Source organism: Oryctolagus cuniculus, chromosome 2, assembly GCF_964237555.1.
Source record: "Oryctolagus cuniculus chromosome 2, mOryCun1.1, whole genome shotgun sequence".
In the NCBI taxonomy this organism is placed as follows: Eukaryota; Metazoa; Chordata; class Mammalia; order Lagomorpha; family Leporidae; genus Oryctolagus; species Oryctolagus cuniculus.
This window is the reverse complement of record NC_091433.1, coordinates 89,478,566-89,505,526: the sequence shown is the minus strand read 5'-3', so window position 1 is coordinate 89,505,526 and position 26,961 is coordinate 89,478,566. Positions and strand designations below refer to the sequence as shown.

The following is a 26,961-nucleotide window of genomic DNA, read 5'->3' as shown; positions in this document are numbered from 1 at the left end:
CTCTCCCATTCATTCACATCAAGATTCATTTTCAAATATCTTTATATACAGATCAATTTAGCATATATTAAAAAAGCTTTCAACAGTTTGCACCCACATAGAAACACAAAGTGAACAATACTGTTTGAGTACTAGATATAGCATTAAATCTCAATGTACAGCACATTAAGGACAAAGATCCTACATGAGGAGTAAGTGCACAGTGACTCCTGTTGTTGACTTAACAAACTGACACTCTTGTTTATGGCATCAGTAATCACCCTAGGCTCTTGTCATGAGTTGCCAAGGCTATGGAGGCCTTTTGAGTTCGCCGACTCTGATCATATTTAGACAAGTTCATAGTCAAAGTGAAAGTTCTCTCCTCCCTTTAGAGAATAGTATCTCCTTCTTTGATGACCTGTTCTTTCCACTGGGATCTCACTCGTGGAGATCTCTCATTTAGGTCATTTTTTTTTTTTGCCAGAGTGTCTTGGCTTTCCATGCCTGAAATACTCTCATGGGCTTTTCATCTGGATCTGAATGACTTAAGGGCTGATTCTGAGGCCAGAGTTCTGTTTAGGACATCTGCTATTCTATGAGTCTACTGTGTATCCCGCTTCCCATGTTGGATCATTCTCTCCCTTTTTTATTCTATCAGTGTTTGCAGACACTAGTCTTGTTTGTGTGATCCCTTTGACTCTTAGACCTATCATTATGGTCAATTGTGAACTGAAATTGATCACTTTGATTAGTGAGATGGCATTGGTACATGCCACCTTGATGTTATTGAATTGGAATCCACTGGCACGTTTCTAACTCTACCATTTGGGGCAAGTCCAATTGAACGTGTCTCAAACTGTACATCTCTTCCCTCTCTTATTCCCACTTTTATATTTAACAGGGATCACTTTGCAGTTAAGTTTGAACACTTAAGAATAATTGTGTATTAATTACAGAGTTCAACCAATAGTATTAAGTAGAACAAAAAATACTAAAAGGGATAAAGTATTAAGTTGTTCATCAACAGTCAGGGCAAGGGCTGATGAAGTCACTGTTTCTCATAGTGTCTGGTGTTATTGGTAGATCATATGGTAATTCTGTTTTTAATTTTTTGAGAAACCTCCATGTTTTCCAAAATGACTGCACAATTTATGATACCACCATGAACAGCATTCAAAGCTTTCATTTTCTGTACATCCTTTTTAACCTTTATTATCTTTCATCTTTTGATAGTAGCTGCTCTGATAGATTTGAGGTGATATGTTATTCTGATTTTAATTTGTGCTTCTCTGATGATTTGTAATGTTGAGCATTTCATCATGTAACTTTTGGCTATTTGAGTATTTTTCTTTGTGAAATATCTTTTCATGCCCTTCCCCATGTCTTAAAAAAATATTTTCTTTCTCATTGTTAAGAAGTTTGAGTTCCTTGTATATTTTGGCATTAGTCGCTTATCTGATGTATGATTTGCTAACATTTCCTTCAATATGTGTGTTACCTTTTCATTCTGTTATTTATTTCTTTTACTGTACAGAAGCTTTGTGGTTTGATGAAACCCTGTTTGTGTATTTGTGCTTTCATTGCCTCTGCTTTGATGGTCCTATCCTAGAAATCTCTAAATAAAACAATGTCATGGAATTTTCTCCCTGCTATTTTCTTCTCCTAATTTTAGAGTTTCAGGTCTGTTAAATCATCAATCTATTTTTAGTTGATTTTTACCTAAAGTGTGAGATTGTCGCGTCCCTCGACCAGCAAGGAAGACACGACCCGAACTCTTCTTCAAACAGTTTATTCAGGAACCTTGAACAAACTTCTTCTTCCGCCTCCTTTCCCCTCCCTCTTATAGCCATCAGCACACCAATCAAAAGCAGCCAAGTGGCAAGGATTGATTGGTACAGCAATGTGGAAGCCAGAAGGGAGCTCAGCCATCTCCTTATTAGGAGTTGTTTGTTTCTTGCCAGTCTTTCCGGGAGAAAGGAGCCGGCGCCATCTTTAGGGCGCGGTGCAATGGCTCCCCACATTTCCCCCTTTTTGTTTTAGAACCAGGCATCTAAGGATTACAGGAGAAGGTAGGGGTCTGTCCCCCACTGCCAGGCATCCACCTGGAACAGCATCCTTTTTGCGGGGGTGGGATCTGGGATGCCAACCCACATGCAGACAGACTTGCCTTCCAGAGAACGTAATGGCTCGTTCTCTCTGCAGTGCTTTGCCTCGCACCCTGCACCCATGCCTAGCATTCAAGGAAGGCCAGCCATGCTTGCGCGACTGTCCAGCCTTGAGGGCATAAAAGGCTTGAGCTATCATGGCCTATTCCCGCCGATGAGCTGTCCTCATCCTGCACAAATACCACAGGCAAAATAACACAAGTAACAGCAACCCCGTCAAAGCTCCAAGTCCCGCCCACTCCTTCAGGCTGGAGACGGCTGTGTGGATCCAGGATGACAATCCAGATGCAAAGGAGACATCCACACGCGTGGAGTTGATGGTGTCCACGGCAAGGCGCAGTTGCTTCAAGGTGTAGTCAAATTCCGCGGACCAATTCTGCAAGAGCATCTGAGACAACTGTTTAGAGTAGTTTGCTGCCTGAGTCATGTTATCATACTGAACAGAGGTCACACACAACCCTGAAAATTTCCACTCACATTTATCTGGGGAGAAAATGTAAAGTATCCTTTCTTTGCCCAAATGTTATTGCGCCCTTGATATCCCGCCCACGGCAAGATACCATCCCCATGATTGCCATAGCAACGAGGGGCCCATCGTGGCTGAGAAGGAATGGTAGACCCCTGGTCCTTCTTCTCCATGGCAGGCCACCATCCTGAAGCGCTATTTTCATAAGTAATATTATTACTAATCAAAAAACATAAACTGCCTTCTAAGGTGTAATTTCCTGCAGGTGCATATTGAGAATCTGTATCCATGGGCAAGTAAGGGACTCCCAAGGTAAGATTGGTGGCAAAAAAGCGAGGGAACACTTGAGCGTTATACATCACCGGCATCGGCTTTGGGAATACTGATAGAATCCCCCATCTCTGCTCCGCCAGTGTCCGTTGCCTTTGAGGCAGGAGTATCAGAAGCAACGGCAGGATTCTCCTCGTGGCAGACCGCCTGACCGCTCGCTCCGGAACCCGCACCGGGTCATGTTGATCCTGTGGAAAAACACAAACAGCACCTTGTGCCCATGCCAGCACGGGATCAGGGCCACGCCCCTGGCCCGTCAAGAGATCTTTCCATTTTACCAACCCTCTACTTGGGTTTCCTTGTTACTGATGCTGTCCGCGGCTGAGTGCCCATGCACATCCAAATTTAAAAAATTAATTGTAAATCATGAATAGCTGACACATTGTGGGGCTGTTAGCCATGCCCTGCGGAAGCACAACCCATTCATACCTCTGGTCAGGCTGCTCATGATTGCACGCCAGCAAGGTAAAGGCAAACCTTTCACAATCCTTTGTATGTAGGGGTATGGAGAAGAAACAGTCTTTAATATCTATTATTATTATGGGCCATCCCTGTGGAAGTGTAGATAGAAGAGGCAGCCCATGTTGCACAGGCCCCATGACCTGCATCTGCATATTAATAGCTCTCAAGTCATGTAGCAACCGCCACTTCCCTGATTTCTTTTTTATTACAAAAATAGGAGTATTCCAAGGCGATACAGAGGGTCTAATGTGTCCTAAATTCAATTGTTCTTGAACCAATTGCTGTGCTGTGACCAATTTGTCTGAGGACAGAGGCCACTGAGGAACCCACACTGGGTCCTCATGCTTCCAAGTAATGGGAATACCTTCCTCAGCGGCCCCTATGAAAAACCCAGCCCTTGGCGAGGAGGCCTCTGCACTACTTCAGTGGGCTCATTTCTTCCTTGTAAGAATTTTCCTATTCCATAATTCGGATGGTGTCCCATATCCTTCATCAATTTTTGAGAAACACGGGAGTATTCATTACTTAATTTATAGTTCATGTCTTTCAAAAGGTCTCAGCCCCATAAAGAGATAGGTAAATCCAAAACATAAGGTTGCACCATGCCTGAATGTCCCTCTGCATCCTCCCAGCGCAGCATTACTGCGCTCATCTCAGGAGTTTCTGAATATCCCAGTCCCCGAAGGGATTGTGAGGATGCCTGCTTAGGCCACTTTGGAGGCCAATCCTTGGAGGCGATGAGACTATGGTCTGCACCTGTGTCTAGTAGGCCAAGAATGTCCTTTCCATTTATTTTTATCTTCAAGGTTGGTCTCTGGTCTAGTTCTAAAGACAAGAAGGTACAATCTACACCTGTGGATCCAAAGCCTTCACTTCCTCATTGCTTCTTTGATGCACTGAACTGCAAATGCTTGCTAGGAAGGATTACAAGTTGTGCAATCCTATCTCCTGGATTAATAGCTGTTATACCTCTAGGGAACTCAACCATGATTTTCACCATGCCAGTATAATCCGAATCTATGACTCCTGGATGAATTATGAGACCTTTCAAGGTAGAGGATGAACGTCCCAACAACAATCCCACTGTCCCTTCCTCTAGGGGTCCCTGAAAGTCTGACTCAATGGCTTGCACTCCCATTTTTGGTGTCAGTATGAGTCTGGCGGTGGCACAGAGGTCCAGGCCTGCGGAGCCTGCAGTGGCTCTCTGTGGTCTCTGGGATGTCTGAAGCTGGGCCACTGACTTTGCCTCCCCTGCTGCTGGTCCCGATGGGGGCCCTGATGCTGACTCTCGAATGCCCCATATATTTGCAGGCCCTGGGGACGAGGGCCCCGCTGCCCGTTTTTTGGATGTGCCCCACCATTGCCAGAAGCAAGGACGTTGCCGTCAATGTCCTTTACCGAGCGGCATTCGTTGGCCCAGTGCTTTCCCTTCCTGCATTTTGGACAAATTCCTGGTCCTTCCTGTCTTTATTCTTTGCCTCTTCCCCTTTGTGGACATTGCCGCTTCATATGTCCCATTTTTCCACAGCTGAAACATGCTCCAGTGTTCCCTGATCCCCTATTGCCCTTTGTGATTTGAAGGACTGCTGCAGCGAGGCCAGCATTGGATAGCGGCCCTCCTATTTCCCTGCATTGTTTTATCCATACCTGAAGCCCTTTGCTCTTCCATGGTGTTATAGCGGCTCTGCATTCCTTAGTGCACTGCTCAAAAACCAACTGTTCTATCAGCGGCATGGTGCGATCTGGATCTCCAAAAATCCTACCAACAGCTTCCGCCATGCGCGCTACAAAGTCTGAAAACAGCTCGGTGGGTCCCTGTGTAATCTTTGTCAAATTCCCACCTACCTCTCCTCTGTTGGGTATAGACTTCCAAGCCTTGATGGCTATCTTGTTAACTTGTTCATACACTTCATGTGGGTAACCTGTCTGCTGGTTAGCGAATCTCCCTATGCCTAGCAGCATATCTCTGTCCCAATGCGGATTCCCTGCCGCTGCATTTTCGGCCGCTTATTCATTGGCAAAGTCAATCAGGAAAGCTCTGAAGTCTAAGTATTGTCCTGGTGACAGTGCAGCACGAGCCAACCCGCTCCAGTCATTTGGAGTCATGCAGTATCTTTGAAGATTTTCTACTTGAGCCAGCGTGAAAGAGCCGCTGATGCCATAGGCTCTTACTGACTCCGCTACTGATTTGATTATCTTTATGTCGAGGGGTTCCTCGTACCTCTGCCCTTGCGGATCTTGGAAGACAGGATAGGCATTTAACAACTCTGCACCAACCTGTTTCCAGACTCCTGGACAGAAAGTCCGCCCTCTTCCTTGCATGGATAGAGGCTCATACTGAGGAGGAGAGGCTTCAGGCTCCTCCCCTAAGTTCCCCTGGAAAGTATCATGCTTAAGTTCCTTTTTTCCTTTTAGTTGCAACTTCCTCATTTGCCAATTTAATTCCCGTACTTGCTTTATATCAGACTCTTTGTTATCGCCACACTCTTCAGACTCACTGCTGCTTTCTGAGCTACTTTCTGCACTAGTACTACTTACTAAGGAGGGGCTGTGCAACTCAGAAAGATCGGGGTACAGTTTTTTCCTAGTTCTTTTCTGACTCTCCTTCGAAGTTTTCCCTTTTTCACTGGCAGCTCTCTCGGAGCGCTCTTCCTGAAGCTCCTCCAAGGCAGCTTGACCGCTCAGAATAGCTTCACTACACTGCTCATCCTCGAGGCATGCTCGCACTAACTTCCATATTGGTCTCACTCCCCCTTCAAGATTACCCTGTTCAAATGCAAAATCCAAATCCCTGCCTAGTTTTTCCCATGAAGGGATAGTAAGGCTTCCCAAAACCCCATACCAGGGTGCAATGGTATCGCAGTTACGTAAAAACCTATGCAATGTGCTAGGCTTAAGTTTCAAACCGTTTTCTCGAAGCAGCGCATTCAGCGCCAGAAAAATTTGATGGGACTGTGAATTACCGATCATCAAAAATTGCGCTCTTTCCCTGGCCACAGGTCAGAGCTCCTTCTGCTTTTGTCGCAGAACTTCCTCTGCTTTAATCGCAGAACTACCCTCCCACTATTATTGCAGGATTGCCCGCTCTTATCGCGGATCCCCACCTTATTTTCCTGGGGGACTTGCCAGTGCTGCCCTGACTGCAGGAAGTTCTGAGTTCACGTTCGAGATGGTCCCCGTACGGGCCACCAGTTGTCGCGTCCCTCAACCAGCAAGGAAGACATGACCCGAACTCTTCTTCAAGCAGTTTATTCAGGAACCTTGAACAAACTTCTTCTTCCACCTCCTTTCCTCTCCCCTCCCTCTTATAGCCATCAGCACACCAATCAAAAGCAGCCAAGTGGCAAGGATTGATTGGTACAGCAATGCGGAAGCCAGAAGGGAGCTCAGCCATCTCCTTATTAGGAGTTGTTTGTTTCTTGCCAGTCTTTCTGGGAGAAAGGAGCCGGCGCCATCTTTAGGGTGTGGTGCAATGGCTCCCCACATGAGATGAGGGTCCATTTTCACTATAATGTATGTCAATACTTGGATTTCACAATACCATTTGTTGAAGAGATTATCCTTTCCCAGGCCATATCTGAGAGCTGGATCAGAAGTAGAGCTTCCAGGACTTGAACTGGCAGCCATATCGGATGCTGACTTTGCAGGTGGGTACTTTACCTGGTATGCCACAGTGCCGGCCCCAGCTGAGAAAACTTGATCTTCACATGCAGATGTATGAAGCAAGACTCCTACCTCACATCTTACACAAAAATCCACTCACCATGCATCAAAGACCTAAATCTACAAGCTGATACCATCATATTATTAAGGAACATTGGGAAAACCCTACAAGTCAATGGCATAATAGGCAAAGACTTTTGGAATAGACCCCAGAAGCACATGCAATCAAAGCCAAAATTAACAAATGGGATTACATCAAATTGGGAAGCTTCTGCAATACAGAAGAAACATTCTGCATAGTGAAGAGGCAACTGACAGAATGGGAGAAAATATTTGCAGACTATGCAGCTGATAAGGTCCGATATCTAGAAGGTGTAAGGAGCTCAAGAAACTCAATAACTATAAAACAAACTAGTTAAGAAATGGGCAAAGGCCTTGAACAGGCTTTTTTTTTTCAAAAGAAGATAATTCAGATGGCCAACAGACATATGAAAAAATGCTCAGGGTTACTAGCTATCAGGGAAATGCAAATCAAAGGCACAATGAGGTGTCACTTCAGCCCAGTTATAATGGCTCTCCTACAGAAATCAACAACAAGTGCTGGTGAGGATGTGTTTGAAAAATGTATCCTAATCCACTGTTGGTGAGAATGTAAACTGGTGCTGCCACTATGGTAGACAGTGTGGATATACCTCAGAAATCTGAATATAGACCTACCATATGACCCAGCCACCCAATTCCTGGGAATTTACCCAAAAGAAATGAAATCAGCATAGGAAAGAGCGATCTGTACCTCTATGTTTATGGCAGCTCAGTTTACAATAGCTAAGGTGTGGAATCAATGCAGATACCGTCAACTGAAGAGGAGATAAAGAAATTATGGGGTATGTACACCATGGAATGCTACACAGTGGTAAAAAAAAAATCATGTCATTTGTAATGAAATGGATACAACTGGAAACCATTATACTTAGAGAAATAAAGCAAGTCCCAAAAAGACAAATACCATATGTTTTTCCTTACCTGTGGTAGTTAATAGAGTACCTAAGAGGTAATCTATAGAAGTGAAATTGACACTTTGAGATGTGATGGCTTTGAATAGCCATTGTCTCCACTGTTGAGAAACAGTTTTTTTTTTCATACTATTTGTTGAACACTTTATTTGGTGTAGGGATAATCATATGTGTATAAAGTTAATTGAAAATAAATCTTAGTAAAAAATAAGAATTGGAATAGGAGAGGGCAGAGGAAGTAGGGTGGGAGTGTATGTGGGAATGTATGGGTAGTGTTGGGAGAATCACTGTGTTTCTAAATTTGTATGTATGAAATGCATGAAGTTTGTATACCTTAAAAGTAAAAAATACAGTTTTACCTTTTTAAAAACACAAAAAAGAAAAACATTGTAAACAGGTAAGTTTATTTTGGTACAAAATTTTTGAAATATATGTAAACAATGAGGTCTTCAAAAAGTTCATGAAAGATGTATTATGGAAAAACTGCATGCATTCCAAGATTGTTTTTGTACCAAAATAAACTTATCTTTCAATTTTATTTTTTCATGAGATTCTTGAGATACACTTGTATATAAGATCATATTGTCAGCTAAGAGAGACTCACGTCTCCCTTTCCTTTTTTGATGCCTTTTGTTTCTTTTTCTTACCTAGCTGCTCTGGCTATGACATCCAGTATTATTTTGGAAAGAGTGATGAGAGTGGACATCCTTGTGTTGTTCCTGATGTTAGAGGAGAAGACTTCAAGTTAAATGTTGAGTATGATTTTAGCTCTAAGATTGTGAAATACGGCATTAATTGTGTTGAGGAATATTTGTTGAGAGTTTTTTTTTTTTTTAACATGGAAGGATGTTGAATTTTGTCACAGTTTTTCTGCATCTGTTGAGATGATCATAAGTTTTCTGTCTATTCTGTTAATATAATAAATTAAATTTATTGATTTACAGATGTTGAACCAATTTTGCACCCTAGGGATACGTTACGCTTGGTTATGGTGAATAATCCTTTTATTGTGCGGTGAAAGAAGTTGCTAGTTGTTTGTTGAGGATTTTTTGCACAATTGTTATTATTGGTACTTGTTTATAGGTTTGCTTATGTGAAGTGTCTTTGGTTGTGGTGTGAGGGTGGCCTTGTAAAATGAGGTTGAAAATATTCTTGCCTCAAAAAACAAACAAACAAACAAAAACTAAATGAAAGATCTCTGTGAGTGAGATCCCAGTGGAAAGAACAGGTCTTCAAAGAAGGAGGTACCTTTCTCTGAAGGGAGGAGAGAACCTACACTTTGACTACGACCTTGTCTAAACAAGATAAGAGTCGGAGAACTCAGGGGCTTCCATAGCCTTGAAAACTCATGACTGGTGCATAGGGAGATTACTGATGCCATAAACAAGAGTGTCAATTTGTAAAGTCAACAACAGGAGTCACTGTGCACTTACTCCTCATGTAGGATCTCTGTCCTTAATGTGCTGTGCATTGAGGCTTAATGCTATAACGAGTACTCAAACAGTATATTTCACTTTGTGTTTCTATGGGGGTGCAAACTGTTGAAATCTTTACTTAATGCATACTAAACTGATATTCTGTAAAAAAAAAAAAAGAAGAAATTATCATTTCCCAACTTGACTCTCGCTGGGATTAAACATGACAATAGGTCTGATCTGACTTCATCATCATTTAAAAAAATCATCTATTATTTTTCACTTTATGTTTCTGTGTGGGAGCAAACTGTTGAAATCCTTACTTAATGTATGGAAGGGGAGAGGGAGTGGGAAAGGGGAGGGTTGCAGGTGGGAGGGACGTTATGGGGGGGGAAGCCATTGTGATCCATAAGCCGTACTTTGGAAATTTATATTCATTAAATAAAAGTTAAAAAAAGAAAAGAAATATTAATGCGGTGTTAAGGCTCCAACTTCAGAAATAAAAAAGTTAAGACATAAAAAAAAGAAAAAGAAAATATTCTTGCCTCTTAATTTTTTGGGGGGGAGAGGAAATTTGAGATGAGGAAGTATTTTTTTCTTTAAATATTTGTGGAATGTCAGCTGTGAAACCATCTGATCATGAGTTTTATAGGAAAGTTTTAATTACTGATTCAATTTTCTTACTTGCTGTTGGTCTGTTCAGTCTTCTAATTTCATTATGACTCAATTTTGGTAGGCTATATGTTTCTAGAAATTTCTCTTGGGTTGGACAAATTATTGGTTTATAATTGTTCACAGTAGTCTTTTATGAGCCTTTGTGTATGTGTGTAATATTTGTTACAATTTTTTTAAATTTTCTGATTTGGAGTCTTTCCTCATTTTTCTTAGTTTAAGGGTTTGTCAGTTTTACTTAGCTTTTCAAAAAAAGTCAGTTCTTAGTGTTGATCATCTGTACTTTTTTTGGTCTCTTTCATTTTTTCTGCTCTGGTATTTTTCCTCCCTTCTTCTAACTTTGGACTCATTTTTATTTAAGAATTATTTTATTTATTAAAAAGACAGAGTTACAGAGAGAGGTAGAGCCAGAGAGAGAGAGGTCTTCCATTCTGCTTGTTCACTCTCCAAATGACCGCAATGGCCAGAGCTGAACTGATCTGAAGCCAGGAGCCAGGAGCCAGGAGTTTCTTCCAGGTCTCCCACACAGGTGCAGGGATCCAAGAACTTAGGCCATCTTCTACTGCTTTCCCAAGCCATAGCAGAGAGCTGAATTGGAAGAGGAGCAGCCAGAACTCAAACCCCGGGCCGGCACTGCAGGCTGGGGCTTTAACCCACTGTGCCACATCACCGGCCCTCATTTTGTTTTATTTTCTAGTTTCATGAGGTGTAGCATTATGTTTTATATGTAAAATCTTTATTCTATTTTTAAACATTTGTCAGGGCTTTATACATTTTTTGATGAACATATAATCATATATATGGGTAATAGTGTGGTATTTCAAGAAATTTATACACTACAATAGTCAAATCTTGGTAATAAGAATTTCAATCTTTTCTGAGTAATTAAGAGCATTTTTATTTTTTATACTTCAATTTTATTTATTTATGTATTTTTAAATTTTATTTAAGTTATACAAATTTCATATACACAGATTTAGGAACATAGTGATACTTTCCACCTTACCCTCCCTCCCTCCCATGCTCCTACCCTTCTTCCTCTGCTCTCTCCTATTCTGATTCTTATTTTTTAGAAAGATCTATTTTCAGTTAACTTTATAGTCATGAGATTAACTGTATACTAAGTAAAAAGTTCAACAAATAGTGTGAAGAAAAAAAAAAAAGCATTGTTCCTCAACAGTAGAGACAAGGGCTGTTCTAGATTATTGCTTCTCAAACTGTCAATTTCACTCCAATGCCTTACATTTTAGGTGCTCTATTAGTTTTCACAGATCAGGGAGAACATGTTATCTACCTTTTTGGGACTGACTTATTTCAATAAGTATAATGGTTTCCAGTTGCATCCATTTTGTTGCAAACTACAGGATTTCATTTTTTTCTTTACTGCTATATAGTATCCCATAGTATATATCTACCATAATTTCTTTATCCAGTCTTTAGTTGATGGATACTTCGATTGATTCCATATCTTAGCTATTGTGAATTGAGCTGCAGTAAATGAGGGTACAGATCACCATTTGATATGCTGTTTTTTTTTTTCATTTGAGTAAATTCCCAGGAGTGGGAATGCAGGATCCATATGGCAGCTCTACATTCAGATTTCTAAGGTATGTCCATATTGCCTTCGCAGAGGCTGTACCAGTTTACGTTCCCGCAAACAGTGGATTAGGGTACCTTTCCCCCACATCTTCATCAGTATTTGTGGTTTGTTGATTTCTGTCTGAGCATCTTTCTTTATGTCTGGGACCTTCAAGTTCCTCTTCTGTAGTTCTTCATAAAATATATAAAAATGTTGTAAACTATAGTAATTCCACTCTTCATAGAATGCTAGGAAATATTCCTTAGAGTTTTCTTATTGTATCCATTATCTAGCCTCTCTTTATCTGTGTTTTGGTATAATTATTCAACCTCTCTTACTCTTTTTTTTTTACCTTTTATTTAATGAATATAAATTTCTAAAGTACGGCTTATGGATTACAATGGCTTCCCCCCCATAACGTCCCTCACACCCGCAACCCTCCCCTTTCCAACCCCCTCTCCCCTTCCATTCACATCAAGATTCATTTTCAATTCTCTTTATATACAGAAGATCAGTTTAGCATACATTAAGTAAAGATTTCAACAGTTTGCTCCCACATGATTTTTTTAAATGATGATGAAATCAGATCAGACCTATTGTCATGTTTAATCCCAGTGAGAGTCAAGTGGGGAATTGATAATTTCTTTTTTTTTTTACAGAAGATCAGTTTAGTATATATTAAGTAAAGATTTCAACATTTTGCACCCCCATAGAAACACAAAGTGAAATATACTGTTTGAGTGCTCGTTATAGCATTGTACAGCACATTAAGGACAGACATCCTGCATAAGGAGTAAGTGCACAGTGACTCCTGTTTTTGACTTTACAAATTGACACTCCTGTTTATGGCATCAGTAATCTTATGCTCCAGTCATGAGTCTCCAAGGCTATGGAAGCCTTTTGAGTTCTCCGACTATTATCTTGTTTAGAAAAGGTCATAGTCAAAGTGGAGGATCTCTCCTCCCTTCAGAGAAAGGTACCTCCTTCTTTGAAGACCTGTTCTTTCCACTGGGATCTCACTCACAGAGATCTTTCATTTAGGGTTGTGTTTTTGTGGTTTTTTTTTTTTTTTTTTTTTTTTGCCAGAGTGTCTTGGTTTTCCATGCCTGAAATACTCTCATGGGCTTTTCAGCCAGATCTGAATGCCTTTAGGGCTGATTCTGAGGCCAGAGTGCTGTTTAGGACATCTGCCATTCTATGAGTCTGCTGAGTATCTCGCTTCCCATGTTGGATCCCTCTCCCCTTTATTTATTCTATCGGTTAGTATTAGCAGGTACTAGATTTGTTTATGTGCTCCCTTTGACTCTTAGTCCTTTCATTATGATCAATTGTGAATTGAAATTGATCACTTGGACTAGTGAGATGGCATTGGTACATGCCACCTTGATGGGATTGAATTGGAATCCCCTGGTATGTTTCTAACTCTACCATTTCGGGCAAGTCAGCTTGAGCATGTCCCAAATTGTACATCTCTTCCCTCTCTTATTCCCACTCTTATGTTTAACAGGGATCACATTTCAGTTAAATTTTAACACTTAAGAATAACTGTGTATTAATTACAGAATTAAACCAGTCATATTAAGTAAACAGACAAAAAAACTACTAAGAGGGATAATGTATTAAGTTGTTCATTAACAGTCAGGGCTATGCTGATCAAGTCACCATTTCTCATAGTGTCCATTTCACTTCAGGAGGTTTCCTTTTTGGTGTTCAGTCAGTTGTCACTGATCAGGGAGAACATATAGTATTTGTCCCTTTGGGACTGGCTTATTTCACTCAGCATGATGTGTTCCAGATTCCTCCATTTTGTTGCAAATGACTGGATTTCGTTGTTTCTTACTGCGGTATAGTATTCTAAAGAGTACATATCCCATAATTTCTTCATCCTGTCTACCGCTGATGGGCATTTAGGTTGGTTCCAGGTCTTGGCTATTGTGAATTGTGCTGCAGTAAACATTAGGGTGCAGACGGGTTTTTTGTTTGCCAATTTAAATTCCTTTGGGTAAATCCCAAGGAGTGGGATGGCTGGGTCGAGCGGTAGGGTTATCTTCAGGTTTCTGAGGAATCTCCAGACTGACTTCCATAGAGGCTTGACCAGTTTGCATTCCCACCAACAGTGGGTTAGTGTCCCTTTTTCCCCACATCCTCGCCAGCATCTGTTGTTGGTAGATTTCTGTATGTGAGCCATTCTAACCGGGGTGAGGTGAAACCTCATTGTGCTTTTGATTTGCATTTCCCTGATTGCTAGTGATCTTGAACATTTTTTCATGTGCCTGTTGGCCATTTGGATTTCCTCTTTTGAAAAATGTCTATTGAGGTCCTTGGCCCATCTCTTAAGTGGGTTGTTTCTTTTGATGATGTGGAGTTTCTTGATCTCTTTGTAGATTCTGGTTATTAACCCTTTATCTGTTGCATAGTTTGCAAATATTTTTTCCCATTTTGTCGGTTGTCTCTTCACTCTCCTGACTGTTTCTTTTGCAGTACAGAAACTTCTCAATTTGATGCAATCCCAATAGTTGATTTTGGCTTTGACTGCCTGTGCCTCCCGGGTCTTTTCCAGAAACTCTTTGACTGTGCCAATATCTTGAAGGGTTTCGCCAAAGTTCTCTAATGACTTGATGGTGTCAGGTCGTAGATTTAGGTCTTTAATCCATATTGAGTGGATTTTTGTGTAAGGTGTAAGGTAGGGGTCTTGCTTCATGCTTCTGCATGTGGAAATCCAGTTTTCCCAGCACCATTTATTGAATAAACTGTCCTAACTCCAGGAATTGGTTTTGGATTCTTGATCAAATATAAGTTGGCTGTAGATGTTTGGGTTGATTTCTGGTGTTTCTATTCTGTTCCATTGGTCTATCCATCTGTTTCTGTACCAGTACCATGCTGTTTTGATTACAACTGCCCTGTAGTATGTCCTGAAATCTGGTATTGAGATGCCTCTGGCTTTGTTTTTGTTGTACAGGATTGCTTTAGCTATTCGAGGTCTCTTTTGCCTCCATGTGAATTTCAGCATCATTTTTTCTAGATCTGAGAAGAATGTCTTTGGTATCCTGATTGGTATTGCATTGAATCTATAAATTGCTTTTGGGAGAATGGAGATTTTGATGATGTTGATTCTTCCAATCCATGAGCATGGAAGATTTTTTCCATTTTTTGGTATCCTCTTCTATTTCTTTCTTTAAGATTTTGTAATTCTCATCGTAGAGATCGTTAACGTCCTTGGTTAAGTTTATTCCAAGGTATTTGATTGTTTTTGTAGCTATTGTGAATGGGATTGATCTTAGCAGTTCTTTATCAGCCGTGGCATTGCTTGTGTATACAAAGGCTGTTGATCTTTGTTCATTGATTTTATATCCTGCCACTTTGCCAAACTCTTCTATGAGTTACAATAGTCTCTTAGTAGAGTTCTTTGCATCCTCTAAGTAAAGAAAAATATCATCTGCAAAGAGGGATAGTTTGACATCTTCCTTCTCAATTTGTATCCCTTTAATTTCTTTTTCTTGCCTAATAGCTCTGGCTAGAACTTTCACTTTCAGTCTGCATGCATCTTTGTTAGAGAGATGTGTTTCTTGTAGGCAACAAATATTTGGGTTGTGTTCCTTGAGCCAATCAGCCTTTCGGTGTCTTTTAACTGAAGAGTTAAGACCATTAATGTTTAATGTGACTATTGATATGTAGTGACTTTGCCCTGCCATTTTCCCGGAGATATTTTCTAGTATATGCTTTGAGCTTCCCATGCTCTTTTACTGGTGGTTTTTCTTCCTTTCCCTTCTTTCATATTGATGGCCGTGTTTCTGTGTTTCTGAGTGTAGCACATCTTTAAGTATCTTTTGCAGGGCCGGACGAGTGGCCACAAAGTCTTTCAATTTCTGTTTGCTATGAAAGGTCTTTATTTCACCTTCATTCACAAATGAGAGCTTGGCAGGATATAATATTCTGGGCTGGCAATTTTTCTCTCTTAGCACCTGTGCTATGTCTCACCATTCCCTCCTAGCCTGTAGTGTTTCTGATGAGAAGTCAGCTGTGAGTCTGATTGGAGATCCTCTGAGAGTAATCTGACGTTTCTCTCTTGCACATTGTAGGATCTTTTCTTTATGTTTCACTGTGGTGAGTTTAATTACAACGTGTCGTGGTGAGGATCTCTTTTGGTCATGTTTACTGGGGGTTCTATGAGCTTCCTGTACTAGGATGTCTCTGTCCTTCTCCAGACCCGGAAAGTTCTCTGCTAGTATCTCACTAAAAAGGCCTTCTAATCCTTTCTCTCTCTCCATGCCTTCAGGAACTCCTAGAACCCGAATGTTGGTTTTTTTTAATAGTATCCTGTAGATTTCCAACAATATTTTTTAGATTTCTAATTTCCTCTTCTTTTCTTTGGTTTGACTGTATCCTTTCCTGTTCTCTGCCTTCTAAGTCCGATATTCTCTCTTCTGCTTCACCCATTCTGTTTTTATGGCTCTCTAATGTGTTTGTCATTTGATCTATTGAGCTCTTCATTTCATTTTGATTTCTCTTCACTATCACACTTTCCTGCTCTACTAGTTTCTGCGTTTCATTTTGATTCTTCCTTAAAATTTCATTTTCACGAGAGAGATTTTAAATCCTGTCCAATAAAGATTTCTGTAGTTCAAGGATTTGCTTTTGAAAACTTCTAAATGTTCTTATCATAAATTTTTTGAAATCTGTATCTTGCATTTCTTCTATCTCATCATCTTCATAATCTTGTCTTGGGGTGTTTTGTTTATTTGGGTCATCATAGTGTCATCGTTGATCTTGTTCCCTCGATTTCTGTGTTTGTTGCTTGGCATAGTTAATTCTTCTTTCGTCACTGTGCATTGTTTTTTTTATTTATTTCGCTTTATACTATGTCTGTGTTAAGTGAACTGCCTGCTGTTGGAGGAGCCTTGGAGGCTTGAGATGGGTGAGGCCTGAGAGCTCTGTCTGGTTCTTCCGGGTTACGGGTGTGCAAAGGTGACACCCTCAGGTTATGCGTGGTAAATCTCTCTCTATTTATTTATTTATTTTATTTATTCAGGGGGTAAGTAATACCACACGGCACGGCTGTGCAGAATTGATGGTATTTAGCTTCTGATCTCTGGCTTCTACCCAAATAGTCTGTGCAGGCTCTGTTTCTCCTCTGGACTCCCACTGGGTTGCCTCGGCTACTGAATTGTAGTGACTCAGTTCCTTAGCTCTCCCCTGTTGTTATGTAAATCCAGAGAGGGAGCCTGCTCTTTGTCTCTTGCAAGCCTTGAAAACTCTTGCAAACTCTTGCAAACCTTGCAACCTTTGCAAGGTTGGCAGATAGAGAAACCCCCCCACCTTTTTTCCTTCTCTCCTGTAGTCAGTCTGGTGAACTTTCCCGCTACCCTCTAGATTCTGACCGCCGTTTCCCCGCCAATGTCTCGGGTTACTGAGCTCACCTCCCCTTCCAGCGCCGATGTGTAGACTTGGAGCCCTGGGCATCCCAACTCTCCCCGCTGGTGTCTGTGTGACATCCACTCCCCTTCCTGCAGTGGCGCGCAGACCCTGCGGCTCCCACGGCTCGGCTTCCGCACGGTGGGCGACCTTGTTCTCCCAGTAGGTCCTCCGATTCACAGCCACTAGATCCAGAAGAGTTTCCTCTGCAATTTTTTCCTGATCCTTTCTCTGAGGCTACCATAACTCCACTTTTATTAAACTAAATTTTCCCGGACTATCGGTGCGTCCCCTCACTATTCCGCCATCTTGGCTCCACCACTGCAACCTGTCTTACTCTTATCAACCTTTACTAATCATTTTACATTCAGAGTACAATTTATTTTTAGCTTCCACATTTGAAGGTGGATAAGCCGTATTTGTTGTTATGTGCCTGGATTATTTCACTTACTCTAATGTTTTTCAGATAGTCTAGGCTACATGTTAACTCTGCTGTTTCTTTTCGATTTTCTGTGTGGATGATCTGTTATTCAAAGTGGAGTGTTGGAGCCCCTTACTCTTTTTTTTATTTTATTTGACAGGCAGAGTTATAGACAATGAGAGAGAGAGATAGAGAGAAAGGTCTTCCTTCTGTTGGTTCACACCCCAAATGGCTGTTATGGCTGGCGTTTCACTGATCCGAAGCCAGGAGCCAAGTGCTTCCTCCTGGTCTCCCATGCGGGTGCAGGGGCCCAAGCACTTGTGCCATCCTCCATTTCCCGCCCCCCCCCCGGGCCATAGCAGAGAGACCCTTCCAGTCTTTTTAATGTTTGCTTTTATATATAATTATGTGGTCCAGTTTTGGGTACATAAATGCTTATAATTATTATTTCCTCTTGCTGAATTGAACCTTTTATCATTTTTTTAAAAACCTCCAATTTATTGCTTTATAGTTTGGAGATCAGAAGTTCAAAATGGACCTTGCTAGGCTCATCTCAGTATGTTAAGAGTAAAGCATTCCTCCTAGAGTTCTAAATAGAAAGAGTTCTTCAGGCTCATTTTAGCCACTTTCCCCCTCTCAAAGCTGCCTTTCAGAGGGATGAAGCTGCCTTTGAGAGGGATGGAGAGAGAGAGAGAGAGAGAGAGAGAGAGAGAGAGAGATTGATCTTCACTTTCCAAAGCCAGGACTGGCCTAAGTTGAAGACAGAAGCCTGGAACTTAATCTGGATCTCCCACATGATTGGCGGGTACCCAAGTACTAAAGCCATAAGCTGCATTTTCAGGGTGCACAGTAGGAGGAAACTGGATTGAAAGTGCAGCTAGGTCTTCAGCCAAGCACTCTGAAGAGGGATGTGGGCATTTCAAGCAGTGTCTTAACCACAGCATCAAATGCATACCCTTTCAGATCTCTATCAGATGATATGAATCTGGCTTCCTGTTGGATTATGTGTGTGTGTAATATCATTTTCATCTCTTTGCTATTAGTATATAAGTTTTAGCATTGAAGTGAGTTTCTTGTAAGCACTATGTAGTTGGACATTATTTTTTTGAGATAAATTTTAAAAATTTACCTAATGGTCAAAGGTTTAATGGCTCTACTAAATGAGGAGTTCAATAAATAAAAAAGTAAAAGTGCCATAGTCCAGCAGGGAAAATAGGCAAGGTCTACAAACAATAATAAAATTAAAAAGATGTTCAACTTTACTCATATAAATTTAAACATTTTGATACCTTATTTTTTCATGTTAATGTAATATTAACACAAAGAGAACAGATTCAGTGTAGTTCATAGATAGAATTCTAAGGTTCTAATGATACTGCCTTTCATCCTCCTACCCCTCCACTCCCCCCCTGTCCATTTTCTTTCCTTCCTTCCATTTGTTTTTGAGATAACATTTTAGTTAACATTACATAAAGGGCTAATTGCTGCACTAAATAAAGAGATCAACAAATACAAAGACCTAAATTTAGTGGAAATATAAGGCCAGGGCTGTAAACAATGGAAAGATGATAATTTCACATTCATACAGTAAATTCAAAAATAATCACATCATTAAAACTATAGTAGCATAAGTTTTGTATCCACTGGTTTGACAAAGATATAAAACAAAGTTTGACAAGAATATATTTGCAGCAATATTGACACACAGGCATTTCTTTTTGTTAATTTTTTCCTTTTTAATTTTAGCTCCCACATGTAAGACAGAGCATGTGGTATTTGTCTTTCTGTGCCCATCTTATCTCACTCCAAATGATGTCTTCTGGTTGCATCCATTTTGATGCAAATGGTAGAATTTAATTTCTTTTTCATGTCTGAATAGTATTCCATTGTGTGTGTGTGTGTGATAATTTCCTTATCCATTCATCTGATGATGGACACCTTGGATGAGTCCATATTTTGGCTATTGTGAACAGTGTGTCTATACACATGGTGGTACAGGAATCTCTGATAAGACATGTTCCTGTCTTTTAAGTCTATACCCACTAATGGGAGTGCTGGATCATATGGCAAGTCTATTTCTAGTTTTTAAAGACATCTCCATACTATTTTCCACAGTAGCTGCCCTAATATACATTCCCACCTGTAGTGTAAAAGTGTTCCTCTTTTTCCACATCCTTGCCAGTATTTGTGGCTCTCTGTCTTTTAAATTTTATTCATCTGACAGGGGTTAAGTGATATCTCATTGTGGTTTTAATTTGCATGGCCCTGATGGCTAATGATTTTGAGCATTTTTTCATATCTTTGTTGCCCATTTTTTTTTCTTCTTTTAAGAACTGTCTATTAAGGTCATTTGTCCATTTCTTAACTGGATTTGTTTGTTTTTGAGTTTTTTTGTGTTGCTGATATATTCTGGCTATTAATATTTGGTAATAAGGAGTTCACAAATATTTTTCCCATTCTGTTGGCTGTTTTCCCTCTGTTGATTATTTCATTTTCTATGTAGAAGCTTCTGAATTTGATATAATCCCATTTGTTTAGTTTTGCCTTTTTGGCCTATGCTTTGGGGGTCTAACCCAAGAAGCCATTATGCACACCAGTATCATGGAGTGTTCTACTACATTTTTTTCCAGAAACTTCATAGTTTTTGGTCTTAAATTTGGGTTTTTGATCCATCTTGAGTTGATTTTTATGTTGTGACAGGTTTGGATCTAATTTTATTTTACATATATACATCCAGTTTTGCCAGCACAATTTATTGACAGGATTAGCCTTACTCTAGTGTATGGCCTGGGAAATTTTGTCACAAATCAGTTAGCTCTGTGTACAGGGATTAATTTCTGGGCTCTCTATTCTGCTTCATTGATCCCATGTGTCAGCTTTTATGCCAACACCATACTGTTTTACTTACTCTAGCTTTGTGGTGTGCTTTGAACTCAGGTGTTGTGATGCCTACAGGCTGATTTTTTATTTTTTTTATTTTTTTTTATTTTTATTTTTTTTGCTTAGGATCGCTTTGGCTATTCTGGGTCTTCTGTGATTCCATATGAGTTTTAGGATTAGTTTTACTTAATCCGTATTGAATATCACTGGTATTTTGATAGGGATTGCTTTGAATTTGAAGATTGCTGTAGATAATATAGATATTTTAATGATGTTGATTCTTCTAGTGCATGAGCAATGGATATCTTTCCCTTTTATTATGTCTTTGTTGATTTCTTTCATTAATGTTTTATAATTTTTATTGTAGAGATTTTCTTCATTTAAATATATTACTAAATATTTGATTATTTTTGTAGCTATTTTGAATGGGATTTCTTTCTTAATTTCCCTTTCTGTGAGGTCATCATTAGCCTATAAAAAGCTAATGGTTTTTCTGTATTTGTGTAACATGCAAATTTACTGAATTAGTTTATTAGTTATAACTAATTACCTTTCATTGGAGTGTTTAGATTTTTTCCATATACTACATCCTATCATCTGCAAAAATGGATATGCCCTTATTTCTTTATCATCCCTAATTGCTCTTACTAATACTTCCAGTACTGTATTGAATAACAGATGTGAAAGTTGGTATCCTTGTTTGTTCCAGATCTGAAAGGCTTTTCTCCATTCTGTACGGTATTAGCGGTTGGTTTGTCATAAGTAGCCTTTGTAATTTTGAGGTATATTCCTTCTGTGCCTAATTTATACAGTGTTTATTTTTTTATCATGTAGCGTGCTAAATCTTAACAAATGCTTTCTCCATATCTGTTGAAATGACTGCATGGTTTTTGGTCTTTATTCTGTTGATGTGGTTGATGACATTTGTTGATTTGTGAATGTTGAACCACCTTTGCATCTCTGGGACACATCCCACTTGGTCATCATGTATGATATTTTTGATGTGGTTTTGGAGTTGATTTGCTAGTAGTTTGTTCAGAATATTTGTGTCTGTGTTCAACAAGGGTGTAAGTCTATATTTTCATGTTTTGTCTTTGTTCAGTTTTGGCATCAGAATGAAGATGGCTTCATAAAATGTTTGACAGAGTTCTATCCAGTTCAATATTTTCAAATAATTTGAACAGTAATGGAGGTAGTTCCTCTTTAAATGTTTTGTAGAATTCAATAGTAAAGCTATTAGGGCCTGAGATTTTCCTCGATGGAAAACTTTTAATTATTGCTTCAATCTTACTGCTTATTATGGGTCTGTTTAGATTGTATATATCTTCTTTATTTAATCTTGATAAATTTTATGTCTTCTGGAATTTATCCATTTCTTTGTTATTTTCTAATATATTACTACATAATTTTCCATAGTAGATTCTTATAATCCTTTGTATTTCAGTGATGTTGGTAATGTATCCCTTTTCATCTCTAATTTTGTTTATTTGTGTTTTTTTTTTTCCTTTTTTTCTTTGTTAGTCTGGCTAATGGTTTGTCTGTTTTGTGTATCTTCTCAATAAGCTTTTGGTTTGTTTATCTTTTGTATTTTTTAGTTTCAATTTCATTTATTTCTTCCCTATTCTTTATTATTTCTGTCCTTCTGTTATTTTTGGATTTGTTTTGTTTTTGTTTTGCTGTCTTTGAGATGCATCATTATATTACTTTTTTGATACATTTCTCTGTTTCATGTAAGCATTTAATGCCGTAAACATCTTTCTTAATATTGTTTTTGCTGTAACGACAGATATTGATATGTTGTATTTTCATTTTCATCTATTCAGCTGGCGCACCATGCTGATCCAAAGGCAGGAGCCAGGTGCTTCTCCTGGTCTCCCATGCAGGTGCAGGGCCCAAGCACTTGGGCCATCCTCCACAGCACTCCTGGGCCACAGTAGAGAGCTGGCCTGGAAGAGGGGCTACTGGGACACAATCCAGCGCCCCAACCAGGACTAGAACCCAGTGTGCCGGCGCCGCAGGCAGAGGATTAGCCTATTGAGCTGCGGCGCTGGCCATGACTGTTGCTTTTGCAGTACAGAAACTTCTCAATTTGATGCAATCCCAATAGTTGATTTTGGCTTTGACTGCCTGTGCCTCCCGGGTCTTTTTCAAGAAGTCATTGCCAGTACCTATATCGTGCAGGATTTCTCCAATGTTCTCTAATAATTTGATGGTGTCAGGTCGAGATTTAAGTCTTTAATCCATGTTGAGTGGATTTTTGTTTAAGGTGTAAGGTAGGCTCTTGCTTCATACTTCTGCACATGGGAATCCAATTTTCCCAGCACCATTTATTGAATAGACTGTCCTTACTCCAGGAATTGGTTTTGGATCCTTGATCAAATATAAGTTGGCTGTAGATGTTTGGGTTGATTTCTGGTGTTTCAATTCTGTTCCATTGGTCTATCCATCTGTTTCTGTACCAGTACCATACTGTTTTCATAACAACTGCTCTGTAGTATGTCCTGAAATTTGAAATTGTGATGCCTCTGGCTTTGTTTTTGTTGTACAAAATTGCTTTAGCTATTCGAGGTCTCCTGTGCCTCCATATGAATTTCAGCATCATTTTTTCCAGAACTGAGAAGAATGTCTTTGGTGTTTCGATTGGTATCGCATTGAATCTATAAATTGCTTTTGGGAGAATGGAGATTTTGAAAATGTTGAATCTTCCAATCCATGAGCATAGAAGATTTTTCCATTTTTTGGTAACCTCTTCTATTTTCTTTAAGATTTTGTAATTCTCATCATAGAGATCTTTAACGTCCTCGGTTAAGTTTACTCCAAGGTATTGTTTTTGTGGCTATTGTGAATGGGATTGATATTAGAAGTTCTTTCTTAGCCGTGGCATTGCCTGTGTATACAAAGGCTGTTGATCTTTGTGCATTGATTTTATATCCTGCTACTTTGCCAAACTCTTCTATGACTTCCAATAGTCTCTTAGTTCTTTGGATGCCCTAAATAAAGAATCATATCATCTGCAAAGAGGGATAGTTTGAGTTCTTCCTTTGCAGTTTGTATCCATTTAATATCTTTTGCTTGACTAATGGCTCTGGCTAAAACTTCTAGAACTATATTGAATAGCAGTGGTGAGAGTGGGCATCCCTGTCTGGTACCAGATCTCAGTGGAAATGCTTCCAACTTTTCCCCATTCAATAGGATGCTGGCCGTGGGTTTTTCATAAATTGCTTTGATTGTATTGAGGAATGTTCCTTCCATACCCAGTTTGCTTAGAGTTTTCATCATGAAAGGGTGTTGTATTTTATCGAATGCCTTCTCTGCATCTATTGAGATAATCATGTGGTTTTTCTTTTGCAGTCTGTTAATGTTGTGTATCACATTGATTGTTTTACGAATGTTGAACCATCCCTGCATACCAGGGATAAATCCCACTTGGTCTGGGTGGATGATCTTTCTGATGTGTTGTTGCATTCTATTGGCCAGAATTTTATTGAGGATTTTTGCATCTATGTTCATCAGGGATATTTGTCTGTAATTCTCTTTCAATGCTGCATCATTTTCCGGCTTAGGGATTAAGGTGATGCTGGCTTCATAGAAAGAATTTGGGAGGACTCCCTCTTTTTCGATTGTTCTGAATAGTTTGAGAAGAATTGGAGTCAGTTCTTCTTTAAATGTCTGGTAGAATTCAGCAGTGAATCCATCTGGTCCTGGACTTTTCTTTGTTGGGAGGGCCTGTATTACTGTTTCAATTTCTGTCTCAGTTATGGGTCTGTTCAGGTTTTCGATGTCTTCCTGGTTCAATTTAGGTAGGTTGCATGTGTCCAGGAATCTATCCATTTCTGATAGGTTTCCCTGTTTGTTGGCATACAAGTCCTTGTAGTAATTTCTGATGATTCTTTTTATTTCTGTGGTGTCTGTTGCTACATTCCCTTTTTCATCTCTGATTTTATTGATTTGGGTCTTTTCTTTTTTTAGTGAATTGGGCCAATGGGGTGTCAATTTTGTTTATTTTTTCAAAAATGCAGCTCTTTGGCTGATTTTTGTAATTTTTTTGGATTCAATCCTGTTGATTTCTTCTCTGATTTTAATTATTTCTCTTCTCCTACTAGATTTGGGTCTGGTTTGCTGCAGTTTTTCTAGATCCTTGAGATGAATTGAAAGCTCATTTATTTGGTGCCTTTCCAATTTATTGATGTAGGCACCTATTGCTATAAACTTGCCTCTCAGTACTGCTTTTGCTGTATGCCATAAGTTTTGGTATGTTGTGTTGTTATCCTCATTTACTTCCAGAAAGTTTTCAATTTCTCTTTTGATTTCTTCGATGACCCAGTGTTCATTCAGGAACATGCTGTTCAGTGACCATGTGTTTGCATATGCTCTAGGGATTCCTGAGTTGCTAATTTCCAATTTCATTCCCCTAAGGTCTGAGAAGCTGCATCGTATGATTCTAATTCTTTTGAATTTGCTGAGACTTGCTTTATGGCCTAGTATGTGGTCAGTCCTAGAGTAGGTTCCATGTACTGCTGAGAAGAATGTAAATTCTTTAAGTGTAGGATGAAAAGTTCTGTATACATCTGTTAGATCCATTTGGGCTATAGTGTCATCTAAATCTGCTTTTTTCTTGTTGATCTTATGTCCATTTTATCTGTCTATTTCTGAGAGTGGAGTATGGAAGTCCCGCAGCACTATTGTATTTGAGTCTAAGCCTCCCTTTAAGTCCCTTAACAAATTTTTAAATGAAGCAGTGCCCTTTAATTAGGTGCATATACATTGATAATTGTTATATCTTCCTGTTGAATTGATCCCTTAATCATTATATAGTGCCCCTCTTTGTTTCTCTTAACAGTTTTTGTGTTAAAGTTTATTTTATCTGATATTAAGACAGCTTCGCCTGCTCTTTTTTCATTTCTGTTGGCATGGTATATCTTTTTCCAGCCTTTCACTTTCAGTCTATGCATCTTTGTTGGAAAGATGTGATTCTTGTAAGCAGCAAATAGATGGGTTTTGTTCCTTAACCCAATTAGCCAATATGTGTCTTTTTTTTTTTTGACAGGCAGAGTGGACAGTGAGAGAGAGACAGAGAAAGGTCTTCCTTTGCTGTTGGTTCACCTTCCAATGGCTGCCGTGGCTGGCGCGCTGCGGCCGGCACACCGCGCTGATCCGAAGGCAGTAGCCAGGTGCTTCTCCTGGTCTCCCATGGGGTCCAGGGCTCAAGCACTTGGGCCATCCTCCACTGCGCTCCTGGGCCATAGCAGAGAGCTGGCCTGGAAGAGGGGCAACTGGGACAGAATCCGGCGCCCCTACCGGGACTAGAACCTGGTGTGCTGGCACCACTAGGTGGAGAATTAGTCTGTTGAGCCGCGGCGCTGGCCTGCCTATATGTGTCTTTTAACTGGGCAAATGAGGCCATTAACATTCAATGTGACTATTGATAAGTAGTATCTTTGCCCTGCCATTTGCCAAAGATATTTTCTAATATATGCTTTGAACTTCCTGTGATCTTTTGCTGTGAGTTTTCCTACCTTTACCTTATTTCATATTGATGACCGTGTTTCTGTGTGTAACACATCTTTATGCATCTTTTGCAGGGCTGGATGCGTGGTGACAAATTCTCAATTTCTGTTTGCTATGAAAGGTTTTATTTCACCTTCATTCACAAATGAGAGTTTTGCAGGATATAATATTCTGGTCTGGTGTTTTTCTCTCTTAGTACCTGGGCTATGTCTCACCATTCCCTTCTAGCCTGTAGGGTTTCTGATGAGAAGTCTGCTGTGAGTCTGATTGGAGATCCTCTGAGAGTAATCTGACATTTCTCTCTTGCACATTTTAGGATCTTTTCTTTATGTTTTACTGTGGTGAGTTTGATTACAACGTGTCATGGTGAGGATCTCTTTTGGTCATGTTTACTAGGGGCTCTATGAGCTCCCTGTACTAGTATGTTCTGTCCTTCTCCAAACCCGGTAGGATTTCTGCTAGTATCTCACTAAAAAGACCTTCTAATCCTTTCTCTCTCTCCATGCCTTCAGGAACTCCGAGAACCCAAATGTTGAGTTTTTTTTAATAGTATCCTGTAGATTCTTAACATATTTTTAAGATTTCTAATTTCCTCTTCTTTTCTTTGGTTTGACTGTATGCTTTCCTGTGCTCTGTCTTCTAAGTCCAATATTCCCTCTTCAGCTTCACTGACTCTGTTTTTAAGGCTCTCTAATGTGTTTTTCATTAGATCTATTGAGTTCTTCATTTTATTTTGATTACTCTTCACTATCACACTTTCCTGTTCTACTAGTTTCTGCATTTCATTTTGATTCCTCAAGATTTCATTTTCACCAGAGAGATTTTCTATCCTGTCCAGTAAGGATTTATGTAGCTCAATCATTTATTTTTGAAAACTTCTAAATGTTCTTATAAATGTTTTGAAATCTGTATCTTGCATTTCTTCCATCCCATCATCTTAATAATCTTGGTTTGGGGTGTCTTGTTCATTTGGGTGCATCATAGTGTCTTCCTTGT

At 39.6% G+C, this 26,961-nt stretch overlaps 2 protein-coding genes across 6 annotated transcripts in view; one reads left to right on the top strand and one right to left on the bottom strand.

Annotated features, from left to right (window-relative positions):
• The window catches only part of LOC138843046 (disintegrin and metalloproteinase domain-containing protein 32-like), a 498,529-nt gene that overhangs the window by 173,679 nt on the left and 297,889 nt on the right, over nt 1–26,961 (bottom strand). The gene's annotated exons all lie outside the window — the stretch shown is intronic.
• LOC127485928 (disintegrin and metalloproteinase domain-containing protein 32) overlaps nt 1–26,961 on the top strand; it is a 156,204-nt gene that overhangs the window by 40,725 nt on the left and 88,518 nt on the right. The window contains exon 9 of the mRNA XM_070069491.1: nt 13,025–13,034. Coding sequence (XP_069925592.1) covers nt 13,025–13,034 — 10 coding nt within the window. The remainder of the gene's footprint in view (nt 1–13,024; nt 13,035–26,961) is intronic.